The 13,082-nt window shown below is 44.3% G+C and overlaps 1 protein-coding gene across 1 annotated transcript in view; it reads right to left on the bottom strand.

The window, feature by feature from the left end:
* The window catches only part of LOC126537961 (evasin P1180-like), a 32,580-nt gene extending 22,591 nt beyond the window's left edge, over positions 1-9,989 (bottom strand). The window contains exons 1-2 of the mRNA XM_050185081.2: positions 9,899-9,989; positions 3,878-3,944 (exon numbers count right to left, since the gene is read on the bottom strand). Of these exons, the coding sequence (XP_050041038.2) occupies positions 3,878-3,944; positions 9,899-9,910 (79 nt within the window). The 5' untranslated portion in view covers positions 9,911-9,989. The remainder of the gene's footprint in view (positions 1-3,877; positions 3,945-9,898) is intronic.
* Between the last annotated feature and the right edge of the window lie 3,093 nt (positions 9,990-13,082).

The following is a 13,082-nucleotide window of genomic DNA, read 5'->3' as shown; positions in this document are numbered from 1 at the left end:
ATTTTGCGGAAGTCGCACGTCTTCGTACTACTCTTCTGAATGCAGGCGTTTCATTTTCTTTGGGACCTGACAAGCAACCACCTGTCAAAGCTTGTTTCTCTCCTAACATTTCCAGCCTTTCTAGCGCACATCGATCCGACTGCTCCAACACAAGTCCGCACTGATGCTAGTCGCCATGGGGCGGGTGTTATTTTTCGCCAACGTCAGTAAGGCCACGACCGTGTCATTGCCTACGCCAGCCGTCTCTTTTTTCCAGCTGAGCAGAATTATTCCATCACTGAACGTAAGTCCCTTACAGTTGTCCGGGCAGTAGGGAAATTTCCCCCTTACCTATGTTGTCAGCCATTTACAGTGACTACAGGCCACCATGCGCTCTGCTGGCTTTCGCCCCTCAAAGACCCTAGCAGTCGCCTAGGTCCCGGGGCACTACACGTATAGGAACACTCGTACACAGTTGTCCACAAGTCCGGCAGTTTACACCATAATGCCGACTGCTTGTACCACCCCCCAGCCGATCTTCTTGATGTTCCTGCGACCGATGCTCCTGTTTCTGTATTTTCGCTATCGCTTTTCGCTGCTGAACAGCGTTGGTATCCAAGCGAAAGTGGTACCCTGGACAAGCTCATATCTGGGTCAAGTTATCCTTCTCTTCGCATGATTGTACTCCAGGGTGGCACTTAATATCGGCGCAGCATGTACGCTAGTTGATCTGAGATGCTGCTTCTCATTCCGCTGCATCTTCGTACTACTGTTCTGTCGAAGCTGCACGATCTACCAACTTTTGGTCACCTCGGGAAATCTCGTACATACGACCATGTCCGGTGACGATTCTTTTGGCCGGTTCTGTACCGATCGGTCCGCTGCTACGTCGCTTCTTGTGAGTTATGTCAGCGCCGAAAGAAGCCGCCTGTACACTCTGCTGGACGAGTCCAACATCTTCACGTTCCTGCAGAAGCCATCTATCGTGTTGGCGTAGACCTACGCGGACCTATCCCCACCGCTGGCTCAGTAAATATGTGGATTGCCGTCGGAACTGACTAAACAAGTTGGTTCGCAATCACCAGAGCCCTTCCAACAGATGTAGCATGTTGGATACTGTTGCACAAGATCCTTGTTCACCGCGGCTCTCGTCGTCAACTTCTTACTGACCAAGGTCGCTCCTTCTTCTCTACAGTTATGTACGACTTGCCCCGCTCCTGTTCTACCAAACACAAACTCAGTACTGCATACCGTCTGCAGACGAACTGTCTTACGGAGCGGATTAACCAAACAATAATGAATATGCTCTCCATCTATGTCTCTGAGGACCAAAATGACTGGGACACTGCTCTCCTATTTGTCATATTGACGTGCGATTTATCACGCCAGGACACTGCAGTTTACTAGCCATATTATTGCATGTAGGGCCCAGATCCAGTATTGCCTTTCGATGCAATACTGCCTAGCCCTAAGAATCCGTGTCTGAGTATACCCGCGATGCCATTGCCCGAGCTGAGAAAGCACGCCATGTTGCTCACAGTCGCCTTTGTGCTTCTCAGAACAAGCAGGAAAGCATTTCTGATTGTCGTCTCCGGGACAGCGACTATGATACCGGGGATTTGGTCCTTCTATAAACTCCCACCGGGCGCGTCGGCCGTTCGGAAAAACTAATGTTTCGCGACTGCGGTCTTTACGAAGTCCTCCGTCAGGTGACCCACGTAACCTACGAGATCTCTCCAGTCGCACCTACCACTCGCTGCATCCCCACTTCCCATGACGTCTTTCAAATACGTCGTCTAAAATAATATCAGTTGTTTTAGGTCTAAGAAGCACCGCGACGGCACTTTCACGCCGGGCGGAAATTTGGTAGACTGTTCGGCTCAGTGCTGAGGAAATTGAGCAGGAACTTGGGACACAATTCTATGCTCATTGACTAGCGAGCTGTAGACTTGCCTTTTTCAGTTACTGTAAATTACTGTACACACTGCAAACACGCTTTACGTCTTGCTCCTTCCCTCATAGCAATATTATTCTAAATCCAACCTAAGGGAAAGCTTCAGCTTCTGCATGTTAAATTGGCAATTCTTTCTCCTCGCAACCACTGCATTGAAATTGACGAGTTATGTTCAACTTAAAAGAAACAGTTAAAATGTGATTTCAGAAAGCGAATTTTTATTAGGCTGGCGCTTTTTTTACATAATTTGTGAAAAATTGCGAAATTTCAAGAAACAATACTTGATGTATACAACTCTGTACCTGATCAAATAAAAACAATATCGCAGTTTTGTAAGCTGCGCCTAGTATTTCATCTCATGCAGACAAAGCTAATATATCATACGTCATCCTGAAATGCACCACTAACTTCTAAATATGTCAGTCGCAAAACCTTAAGAAGCATTGTAACAAATTCACTTAAGTGCTAAATTCGTACGCAAGTTTGACCGATTTAGATGTTCCAACGGATGCAGTTCATGGATGTGCGATATTAGTTTTTGATACTAAGTGCCGGATTCATAAACCTCGGACTTATGTTTTTTTTTAGATTTGCCGATTTTCGACAATTGTAGCAAAAAATCCCATGGCCTAAATCAAAATTATTGCCGCAATTCCTGTCATTTATTGTTCGATCTTAAATACAACGAATGTCATAAAAGCATCTACGCGTTTTCGATGTGCTTGATCTGCCGGCATCAGAGATCAGCCCGAACTAAAGCTTCCTCTTAATGCATCCACACTGGTTCTCTTAGAACCCCCCGAAACATTGCGCTGACTATACGTAAGCTTGCGGCCACAGTGGTGCAAAAATTATAAGAAAAAGAATCAAGAAAGGGAAACCAACGGAAGCTACGTAGGAGCAGTTACCTCGGCCAGACATCTCATCCAGAATGCCGACGGGTTGTCTGCCAGGTGTCTAGCAAAACCGTCGATTCATTGCCAGTCGAGCAAGTAGCTGGTTGTCTTCCCGATAAAGCTGCTACAAGCGCACTCGTTTCCTAGTACCGAGGCGAAGCAACAGTCTCAGGGTTCAGATACTTTCTTTATTGTTTTCTTTTGTTGTGCGTCACGGCGTACATCATGGTGAGAATTTCAACTCATTAAGGTCGATACGCCACGTGGCGGCCAAAAAAAAACGTAAGTCCGGAATTCCTGGGTATATCTGCGAATACTCCAATTTGCCTTCACACAAGTCTTGCGCTCATGCATGCTTCCGATAAAGCTGAGTCATGAAGCGTTTCCTGGCGGCTCTATTCTGTAGCTGCACGCAACAGTGACAGTGAAGCAACGCGTTTTTTGAGAGTTTGCGGTAAAGTCCTACTAATTCCTTTCGAAACACTCCGTTTTCTCTTTAAGATGTATTCTTTATGTGTCGGCCTAGGCTGTTCTTGCGTGTGGTACGACACTGGAGTTTTTTTGATTGCTGATGAACAAATGGGGACACCACAATCTTTCCGGTAGTATCTATAGGTGAAGTAGCTATTGCTGGGCGAAGCCGTGGAGGGCAGCCCACAAGAAGGTGCACCACGATCCTCCTTTTTTTGGCATGATTTCTCCTCCTGTGTCTTAATGTCACAGGTTCCGGCTCTTTTAATAGAGTTTCATGAATGAAAACCTGTCGAAAGCGCACACACAGTGCACACTAACGCACTGCGTAGGTATATAACATTTATCTCTATTTTGCTAAAAACCTACAGACGTACGTTGCAACTAGCAGCCTGTAACAAAGGATTATCAAAATGCGAATCATCCTAAAGCAACAGATATGGTTTTGATCATAAAGAAAACATCATACAAAACACTTTCTTTTATTTGGTATCGCGATTGTTAGTGTGTCTACGAGCACTTCCACCATATTTCTTTAACAATGTCAAATTTTCATAAAATTTTTGGAGCAACTTACTGCACATAGCGAGAGCTGCGGCAAAAGTCGAGGCAAGGTAGATGATACTTTGTGATCCAGATAAGCGCTGGAAGCAGAACACAAAAGCACTGGTTCTTATAAAGCCCACATAGGAAAAAGAAATATAAGAGGATTTTTATGCGTACAGAAGCGCATTTGCTTTACGGCCAATGTAATCTACGTGTGGTAGTGACTACGATTTAAACGAATACGAAGGTTTCACGCACAACGTTCGCCCAGCGCATTTTTTCGACACTGCGAATTCATCACAGGACCAATGCTTCCTCTTAAAAGGGCCATGATATCGTAGCATGGCCTGACTATCAATGTAGTCATCTCACAAGTTTCATGCCTCAAAATGTTTCGAATCCAATTATAAGTGGAATTTTCGCAATCATACCCGGATATCTCACTCTTTTCGTCTGAACTAGGGCGCTGGAATCTGCACAGCGGAGAAGCCAAGTGATCAAAGTCCTGATCAAAATTTCAGCGTCAAAGCTTCGAAAGGACTCGTCGCGGCACCTCACGGCCGCCGTGGTAAACTACGCTAGCAGCCAGCCGCTGAAATCTCGGAGCCCATGCGCAGCAGACAGAACTGTGCGCAGTACAAAGATGAAAGAATTTTTTTGTCTTTTTAGGATCGACGACATATATATTTCTCACTTATTTAACTCAAAATTAAGAATTGTCTATTACTGATAATGTTCTCGCGATCAGGAAATCAGCCTTTAGCGTTGATGGGCCAGCTCATTTCGATGACGACACGGCGGATGCGTACGCAAACGAGTGTTCAGTGCATTTCACAGGAGCTTGCACATTCCCTTGTGGATGTGTTGAAATAATATTTGGCTCACATTTTCACAGGAGCGCCGTTAGCAGATCCGCAGCATTTCTTACTATGTTCATAATGTGTTTCAGGGTCCTTTTAAAAGAGTTCAGTTTTCTTTTGTTAGCCAGATTGGTTTAAAATTCGACATCAAACTAAATAGCTATTTTGCAAGTCTCGCGTACCCCTTCAGTAACAATTTCAGCTGATTCAGCTAGCAGTATATTTAAGTCCTTAGCAACTAGAACAGGTGCCTGAGTATTTAGTTTCATTTCTTTTCCCCTTCTCGGCCTCTCGGCTGAGATCAAAGTGTAGTTTCATTTCTCCTAACTCTTCTGATATCACATAGTCTTTCTTTCGCGTGCACTATTTTGCATATTTTATTTCAAGCAATCGCTGCAGCCTACGCTTTGGTACCGCCGTTTAAATTCTAAAACACTAATGATACCAATCGGCAAAGATCGCTTATCAGGTTACCGCTTTTATAGCGCCCGTGGTGGCCATTCCGTTGTCTGGCAGAGAGGACTTCTCCAGCAGTGCAGATTTAGTTTTTCAGTCAGGCTAACGGATAACTTTGTAATGCATGTTCTCCTGAGATATATTTACTACTTGCTACGTGCTACGTGCCCTTGATTTTCTTATGAACTGTACCATTGTCATATACATCGCGATGACGCCTTCTACATAAACCCTCAGCTTTAAGATACGCAACACTGGTTACAAGCTTCAGAAAAGGAAATGGGTAGTTTTGTTCTTGACAAGCAGGATAAATTTTAGGGCGCCACAAGTGCCAAGTAAACCTCTACGGGGCTTGGCACACGTCGAACACTTCCCGCCACGTCGGGTGGGGCCGAGCCTTAAATCAGCCCCCCTCCCCATTTTCACCCCCATTATTTTACCCTGAGGAATATCGTCCTCCCAAATGCAATGTGTACGCCGACTAGCACACTAAGTAGTTTCAATAGCTTTCTCGTCAATGAATATCGTCAGTCAAATGATCGAAGCACAAACTCGCTAATAAATGTTAGAATACACGTCCGCGCGGCACACGCACACGAAATATGCACTTCACAGAAAAAGGAAGAAAAATTCTGCTTGTGATGCTTGTAAACGTCAGGCAATGGAGATGGCAGAATGCTAAAGTAGTGGCTTCGCTCGGCAACTTACATCTAATACCACCGCCACACCTGGTAACTAATATTCACCGCCACACCTGGGGACGTGAAGCGGAAGGCGTGGCCTGTTTTTGACCCGGCCGCGCGCTGACACCGTCAATTTTACGAACGCAATCCGCGAAAGTATAAAACAGGCGAACACGACTAATTCGAGAGCATACGTAAAACCAAACTAGGTTGACCAAGTTATGTTGTGTTACGTTGTGATCATAGCGGAAATAATGTGCAGCCTCCGATAAATAGCCTATTGGAGGCTGTGTATCAAGGAACACTGCTGTGCGCGGAAGATTACTTTCACTTTGCCATATCAAACCCCGCTGCCGGATATTGAACTAAACAAAAAACACAAAATATTTTCCTGAGAAATTACATAGTCTAAACATGACGCGCTAGAAACTCACACGTGCACAGTGCTGTTAGGCTACAATGCAAACTAACCTAGCAGTTGCAAGCGATACCACATTGTGTGCATAAAGATTGAAAACATAATATGTTCTACTTGCGTCCTTGCCACGTCGAGGCTTTGCGCTGTTTACCCAGTTGTATGTTTACGGATAAAATATGTTGGAGTATTTAGCCAAGGAAATGATTCTAACATCCATCATTATCAAAGACAACGACGCCGCTAAAACAAGCATGGGAGCATCCGATGCTAACGAACTACCATTGTTTGACATAAGCGCCTGAGCAAAAAAAATGAAGGCTTGCAAGCTGGAATATAAAGCTGAAATGTGTTTTCTTTTTTTCGTATTACACAAGTTTGGAGTCAGAGGTACGCCACTATCTTAGTGTTATCAGCCAGGGTTCGCGATGTTGCTCATTCAAGGGCTGTAGGGCAGTCGATCAAAAAATCCGGGAATGTGCACCGTTCCATACCTGCAACCCCAACTTAGCAGTCCCCTAATGAAGTACAACGCCGACAACTCCGTAGTCCTTGGTATAGACTCGGAGTACTCTCCTGATGAACGCGCGCTTCCTGCACGTCCAATCTTGTTTGCTCCTTAGTATATCTTCTTCGCAGCCGACACGTCTTTCGCTGGCGCCACTGATGATGCGGCAGCTTCAACGTTTCCATTCTCAAATGGCCATTTCTTAACAAAGAAAGATGTTCAAAATGGTTGTCTATAACCATCGGATTGTCTCCTGTATATGCACGTAAAGTTCTGGACAAGCTTGTTCAGCCGCACCCTCAGAGCCACTATTGCAATTTTTAACTGCTTCAGGAATGATTTTAAACGCCCGAAGACATTTAGGACTTCTGCTAATGATCTCCCCCCTGAACACCGCCCCCCCCCCCCCCCCCGCGCCTTCCGATGCAGCACGAACATTTATCTCTTAAAAACGACAGAAGATCACTGGAAGCTGGAGTCTCCACTCCACTCCACTCAGTAAACTCCACTCAACCTCCACTCAACCTTGACAATAAAAGTTTTTCTTTTTCTCTCTCTCTCTCTCTCTCTCTCTCTCTCCAGTATTTTCGATATATTATTACCCTGAATGGCCTACAACATGCGCTCGCACTCTAGTTAAGAATTTTCCTGACTCTTCACTGTAGCAATTCACTGACTGCAACGCCAATGCATCTTTATCAGATTTCGGTCACGGATATCGCAACTGATGACAATATTAAAATTCATTTTCAGTGGATAGAACTCCGTTAGTACGAGACTTCATATTTGCTTAATAACGTCAGCTGTACTGAATTTACAACTTACAGTTGGGGAGCGTAGCCTCGCGGAAGACTTGAAGAATAGCTGATAAGCGCTCAAGGTAGGCGAAAATACGAGAACGTCGTCGAGGTAGTAGAGGCATGTTGACCTTTTAAACCCTTGAAAAAAAAAAGAGTCCATGATTCGTTCGAACGCTGCTGGGGCGTTGCGTAGACCGAATGGCACAACTTTGAATTGGTATACACCATCAGGGCGGATGAACGCGGCCTTCTCTTGGTCCTTTTGATCCACAGAAAATTGCCAATAACCAGATCGAAGGTCACTGATGAAAAGTAGTTGGCACAGTGGCGACAATCAAGGGCGTCGTCGATGCGAGGCAAGGGATAGACGTCTTTCTTGGAAATGCGGTTTAGATGACGATAATCTAGCAGAAACGTCATATGACATCTTTCTTTTTAACAAGCACAACGGGCGACGTCCGAGGGCTCAACAAAGGTACAACAATACCTCTGGTAAGCATCTTGTTCAGTTCATCTTGAATAGCCTTACGCTTTGAAGCAGAAACTCGATATGGCCGCCGATGTATAGCACTGGAATCACCAGTATTTATGTGATGCTTAACAATTGAAGTCTGGTCCAATTGGTGATTGTTGAGGTCGAAGTTGTCGTGGTAGGAAACCAAAAGGGGACACAGAGCTGCTGCTTGTTAAGGCAATAGGTCCGCAGCAATCATGGGACGAAATGTGGCGTCAGGGAATGTGGCATCTTTTGGCCATGGCAAAGAATCTGAGCAGACGTTTAAGGAAAACATCGTGACGCGGTCATCCCCTATGGCACGCAGCGTTGCAACCGGTATGTCTTGGGGTAGAAATTCCTTTGTCAGGCCAAAATTGACGAGTGGGGTACAGTGATATTGCGTTTCAAAAGGACATCAGGAACAGGTGTGGCGACGTAATCACCTTCCTACAGAGGAAAAGATGATAGCAAATCGACGAAAGTCAATTATTTAGGCAGCAGGTGGATGAAGGCGGTCGTGCTAAAATTGTTCGGCAATTTGGCACGATTATGCGCGAGTAGAGGAAGTTCGAGGCAAAGGCTACCACAGAACAGTCGAGCAAAGCTGAATGCGCCGTAAGAAAGTCGAGTCCGAGGATTAGGTCAAGGGTACAATTGTTCAGCACTGTAAAAAAAAACGGCAACGTGGCGGTCGGCGATACTGATACAGAAAGTACACGTTCCAGTGACGTCAACAGTGCTGCCATCGGCCATGCGTACGGCTCGTGTAGTAGCCGGCGTGAGAACCTTCCTCAGTCGAGGACGGGGGTTAGAACTCATTATCGACGCCTGGGCTCCAGTATTAATTAACGCCGTCAAAGGGACACCGTCGACGTGAACATCAAGTTAAAGTTCATTGGGAGCGTCAATGGAGGATTTCAACACGACGAAGATAATACAGCAATATATTCAATCGAATATGTTAATTATTTCAACGTTGCGATTTGGATTCAGGTGTTTTCCCACTTGGAAAAATCTACCGGTAAAGCTGGATGCGTTGCGTTAAATGGTAGTCTTTCGTTTCTTCAAATTCTTAAAAAAATGTGGTTTGTTGACTGCGCGAACTTATAATCCATGCAGGTGTATCAGCGACGATCTCTATGAATAATAAAATTCTGTGATTTCCGAGAAAATTCAAATTTCTAGTCGAAGGTTGAGCCACTTCCAAACATCGGCTATTGCTCTACCATGGTCAAACGGCTGAGATTTCTCGAACCAAAATATTTTTCTTTTTAAAACTTGTTTCGCCGCACCCCTCAAACGTGAAATTGATGGAGATCAGTGCTCAAGGCAGATCCCCCTATGATAGCGTCTTGAGCGTAGCAGCACTTTTCAGACGAGCTCGCCGTTCCTTTATTCTCTTATAAAAAAGAACTGATAAAGGAAATTGCCACGAAGCGTTCTCTTTCGCATAGCTCTCTCACGAAGTGCCCAAGAAATGTTTCTAGGGCAATATAAGGTAGCACATTAATGCATTTCGCAACAGTACTGCTACCATAGTCTCAGAATCTTTACTAAGCCTCGGGAACAGAGTTGATTGGATTCCGTAACGGGGATAGAATTATCAGTCTGAATCGATAGTGAAAGTTAATTGGTCAACCTTCTTAAATAGTTCATTGACCGATATGAGACAACTCCTAACATTCTCTAAGGCAATAAATCTCGCCAGAAAATTTGGAGATTTTCAACTTAGTGCATGCATATCTCTATTAAAAACGATCATTCTAGAAATGGCATTTATAGTCATCGCTTTGAATCACAAAACTGCTGTTTTGAAGAAATTTGTTTCACGTACGTGTCGAGTCATCCTTTTTACACCGGCGGTTCAGCGTCAGAGCACCCGCAAGCTCTCGCGTACTTTATATAATTGTCTGCATAAGGCTGCCATGACTTCTTTTTTTTTATTTTATGAAGGAAAAACATTTGCTTATGAATACGAACATTTTTGCTCATTTCAAAGAGTGAGTTTTCTCTCACTGAAAGAACGAGACATTTTCTATAGTTCATACATTGCGGGAGCCGCCACTATACATAACAAGTTCAAGACAGTCATAACTGGATGTACATTTTGTTCTCGCGAACCAAAGTACATCTCGTGTTTAATGCCACCTAGGAAATTTGTAGTTGCACCTAACGCATAAGCCGTTTTTCAGGATATGTAATGCTCAGAGCATTTTAATATTTCAGCGCTCTCACCGAAAGCAAGGCCACTCATTTCACCTTTTTCTTTCGTCACTAGACGCACACGCAGTCTTTTGGTTTCTGCCAAAGCTGCGTTCTTTAGGATAACATTTCTGAAACTCACGAGTCAGGAGTGCGTGGCATTTTGAATGCACTGACAGTCATATTTTAAAGGTCGAGGTGTTGAAAGCTAAAACCACTTTTCAAACAAACCGTGCTTACCCGCCTTGGCTTAGCTGCCTATCCTGGTTAAACAGACAGATGGCTCTTCAGAATGGTAAGTTCGGTGATCACCTTGTAAACATAGTTCCCAGCTTCGAAGCATTGCTGACTTTAAATGAAGCCTCCTTAGACTGCACCTATAGGTTGTAGTTTCATTGCAAAGTGAGATGTGCCCTAAATGTTAGCCCAGTTTCCCAATCTCAGGCGAAGTTGCGAGTAGACAGATCATTGCGAATTTTGTGTTACCACAATGCCATAAAATGAACCCCATTAACAGCATCTAGGTGCCCCAAATACTATAGCCATTAGGGAAATGGAGGTGATGCGTACAATTGCTGTGTTAATTCTCGCAAAGGGTAAAAAGGATTCCAGAGAATCAAAGATTGTGAAGGCCAAAGTGAAAAGTTAAATGGGCGGAATTCCTCAAATAAACTGGTCGCGCGCATTTTTTGCCCAAATAGAGGCAAGCAGATTAGTAAGCAAGTTGATTCATGGTTGGCTATATTTAGCAACATGAAGAATTCGCATAGTTGGTTAGCCATGGCCTGAAGTGTAGGACGAAGACGATTAAAACGGGAAGAAGCGCTCATAGGATCAGTAATGATTAGCCAACAAAAATAAAGTGAAGAAGCGCGGTTGAAAAATTATGCAAATCCCACGCACAGTGGAAATCAATATAAGCGAAGCTTTCTGTTCTAGTTGCATTAATTGACGATAATTAGCGGTGATGTTGACGGCGAATGTTTAATTTCTTTAACGTTTATAGTTCAGCACGATAGTGATGAGTGGGTGTTAAACATTACCACGCATGAGCCAGTGCTGTTTTTCTGCATAGTACACAGAACACACAGGGAGATGTATTTGCTTGAGGCGTTGTTGTGCGCCATATTTCATAACCTCTCAGAGGGTTGAACATTCTGATTGCCTCACATGGCACGTCACCTCGTGGCAGAGGTATTAAACTTTAATTGTAATTTGGGGTGGTACGTGCCAAAACCACAATCCGATTATGAGGCAGGCCGTAGTGGTGGACTCCGGATTAATTTGAACACCGTGGTGTTCTTTAAAGTGTCCCGAAATTTAAGTGCACGTACGTGCAATTAGAAGCAGCAGCAGCAGCAGCAGCAGTGGGAAAGTCGAAGGAAGAGGCAAAGAAAGCTCCGCCTTAACATCATTCTAACGCCTGGCACGCATGCCCGCTCTCAATGTGTCAACTCCTTGCATCTTAGGAGAACAGGTGACTTGTTCACACACACGGTTGACTCACGTGCCACGCGTGATCACCTTGTATGTCTGTAATAACACCTTTGTTTTTCACGATAAGGTAAACAGTCTCCCGTTGGAGTTGCCTACTGAGAACCCGTCTTCCTGTTGCGAACGTTCGTGTTGTGTTTTCATGGGCGGTCATTCAGCCCTGCATGGCCTGCAGAACAACCAGAATAAGATTGTCTATACCACATCGCCTACACGCTATTCCTACACACACTGTGCTCAATTAAGTGCTCTATGTGAAAACACTAGTGTTATGAGATTCAAGTTTACGTAAAAAACGCCAGGTGATCCAAATTTATGGAGTCTCCCACTACGGCGTGCCTCATAATCAAATCGTGGTTCTGGCACGTAAAACCCCATTTTTTAATTTGAATTTGAATTACGAGCTCTTCTTCACGGAGTGGCTTTGGTACAGCCTGAAGATTATGTTGCGCGGAAAAAGCCACCACTGTGTCAATATGTTCTCCTATTTATTCCAGGCGGTGCAAAAGGCACATCATGAATGTGCCGAATTATCTTAACTTGGCGATGTTTTCCTACTTCTTTGGAGTGGTGTGTGCTGCGTGAGAAGAATTCGCGGGTATCCTACAGGCGCTTGAATTGCGCTCAGAAACTGTGCAATAAGAGGCCGGCTCTATTTATTCATTGCGTTCTAACATGAAGTTTACAGGATGTCCGTCATTTTGACACTGTTTTTTTCTCGCAAACCAATGTAGGATAACATAACATCGATTTCACCACAATGAGCTCAAACTTCCAACAAGCCTTCCCTTCACTGAATACTAGTCCTCAATTGAAAAAAAGGAATAAAATTTTGATCTGGCAATTTCTGTTTAAGTATCGTAGTACCAAGGCACTGCCGAAAGCTTTTATTAGTTTTAGCCAGCAAGAAAATAAATCCTGCAATTTCCTTGCTCAATGACAGCACATAAACATAAACGTACCTGAATGATTTAAGCATGTTGGTACCTTGCAAACATGTGCATAAGCTTCTATTGCGTTCTCGCAAATACAGGAACGCTAAAGAGCAAAGCAAAAACCTTCATTGATACCTCCGGCTGTAAACTAATTTGCTGCAGTAGACACGAAAAGACCCATATTCTCAGAAACCACTACATTTCGATGCACACAACGGCCGTATTCGTCCGCTGCTGTATTGCGTCTTGTGATCACCCGAATGCTGTACATTCGTTGTCACTCGCGGTGTTTGTGTTTAAGCGGTGGCTAATCAAGTGTAGAGGCTGCGCGATAGAGCAGTGATTAATGTTTCAAGCTCGCAGCTGTCCATTGCCGAAAGGGTACGT

This window comes from Dermacentor andersoni, chromosome 3 (genome assembly GCF_023375885.2).
Source record: "Dermacentor andersoni chromosome 3, qqDerAnde1_hic_scaffold, whole genome shotgun sequence".
In the NCBI taxonomy this organism is placed as follows: Eukaryota; Metazoa; Arthropoda; class Arachnida; order Ixodida; family Ixodidae; genus Dermacentor; species Dermacentor andersoni.
The sequence above is the reverse complement of the archived record's forward strand: the minus strand, read 5'-3'. Positions and strand labels throughout refer to the sequence as shown.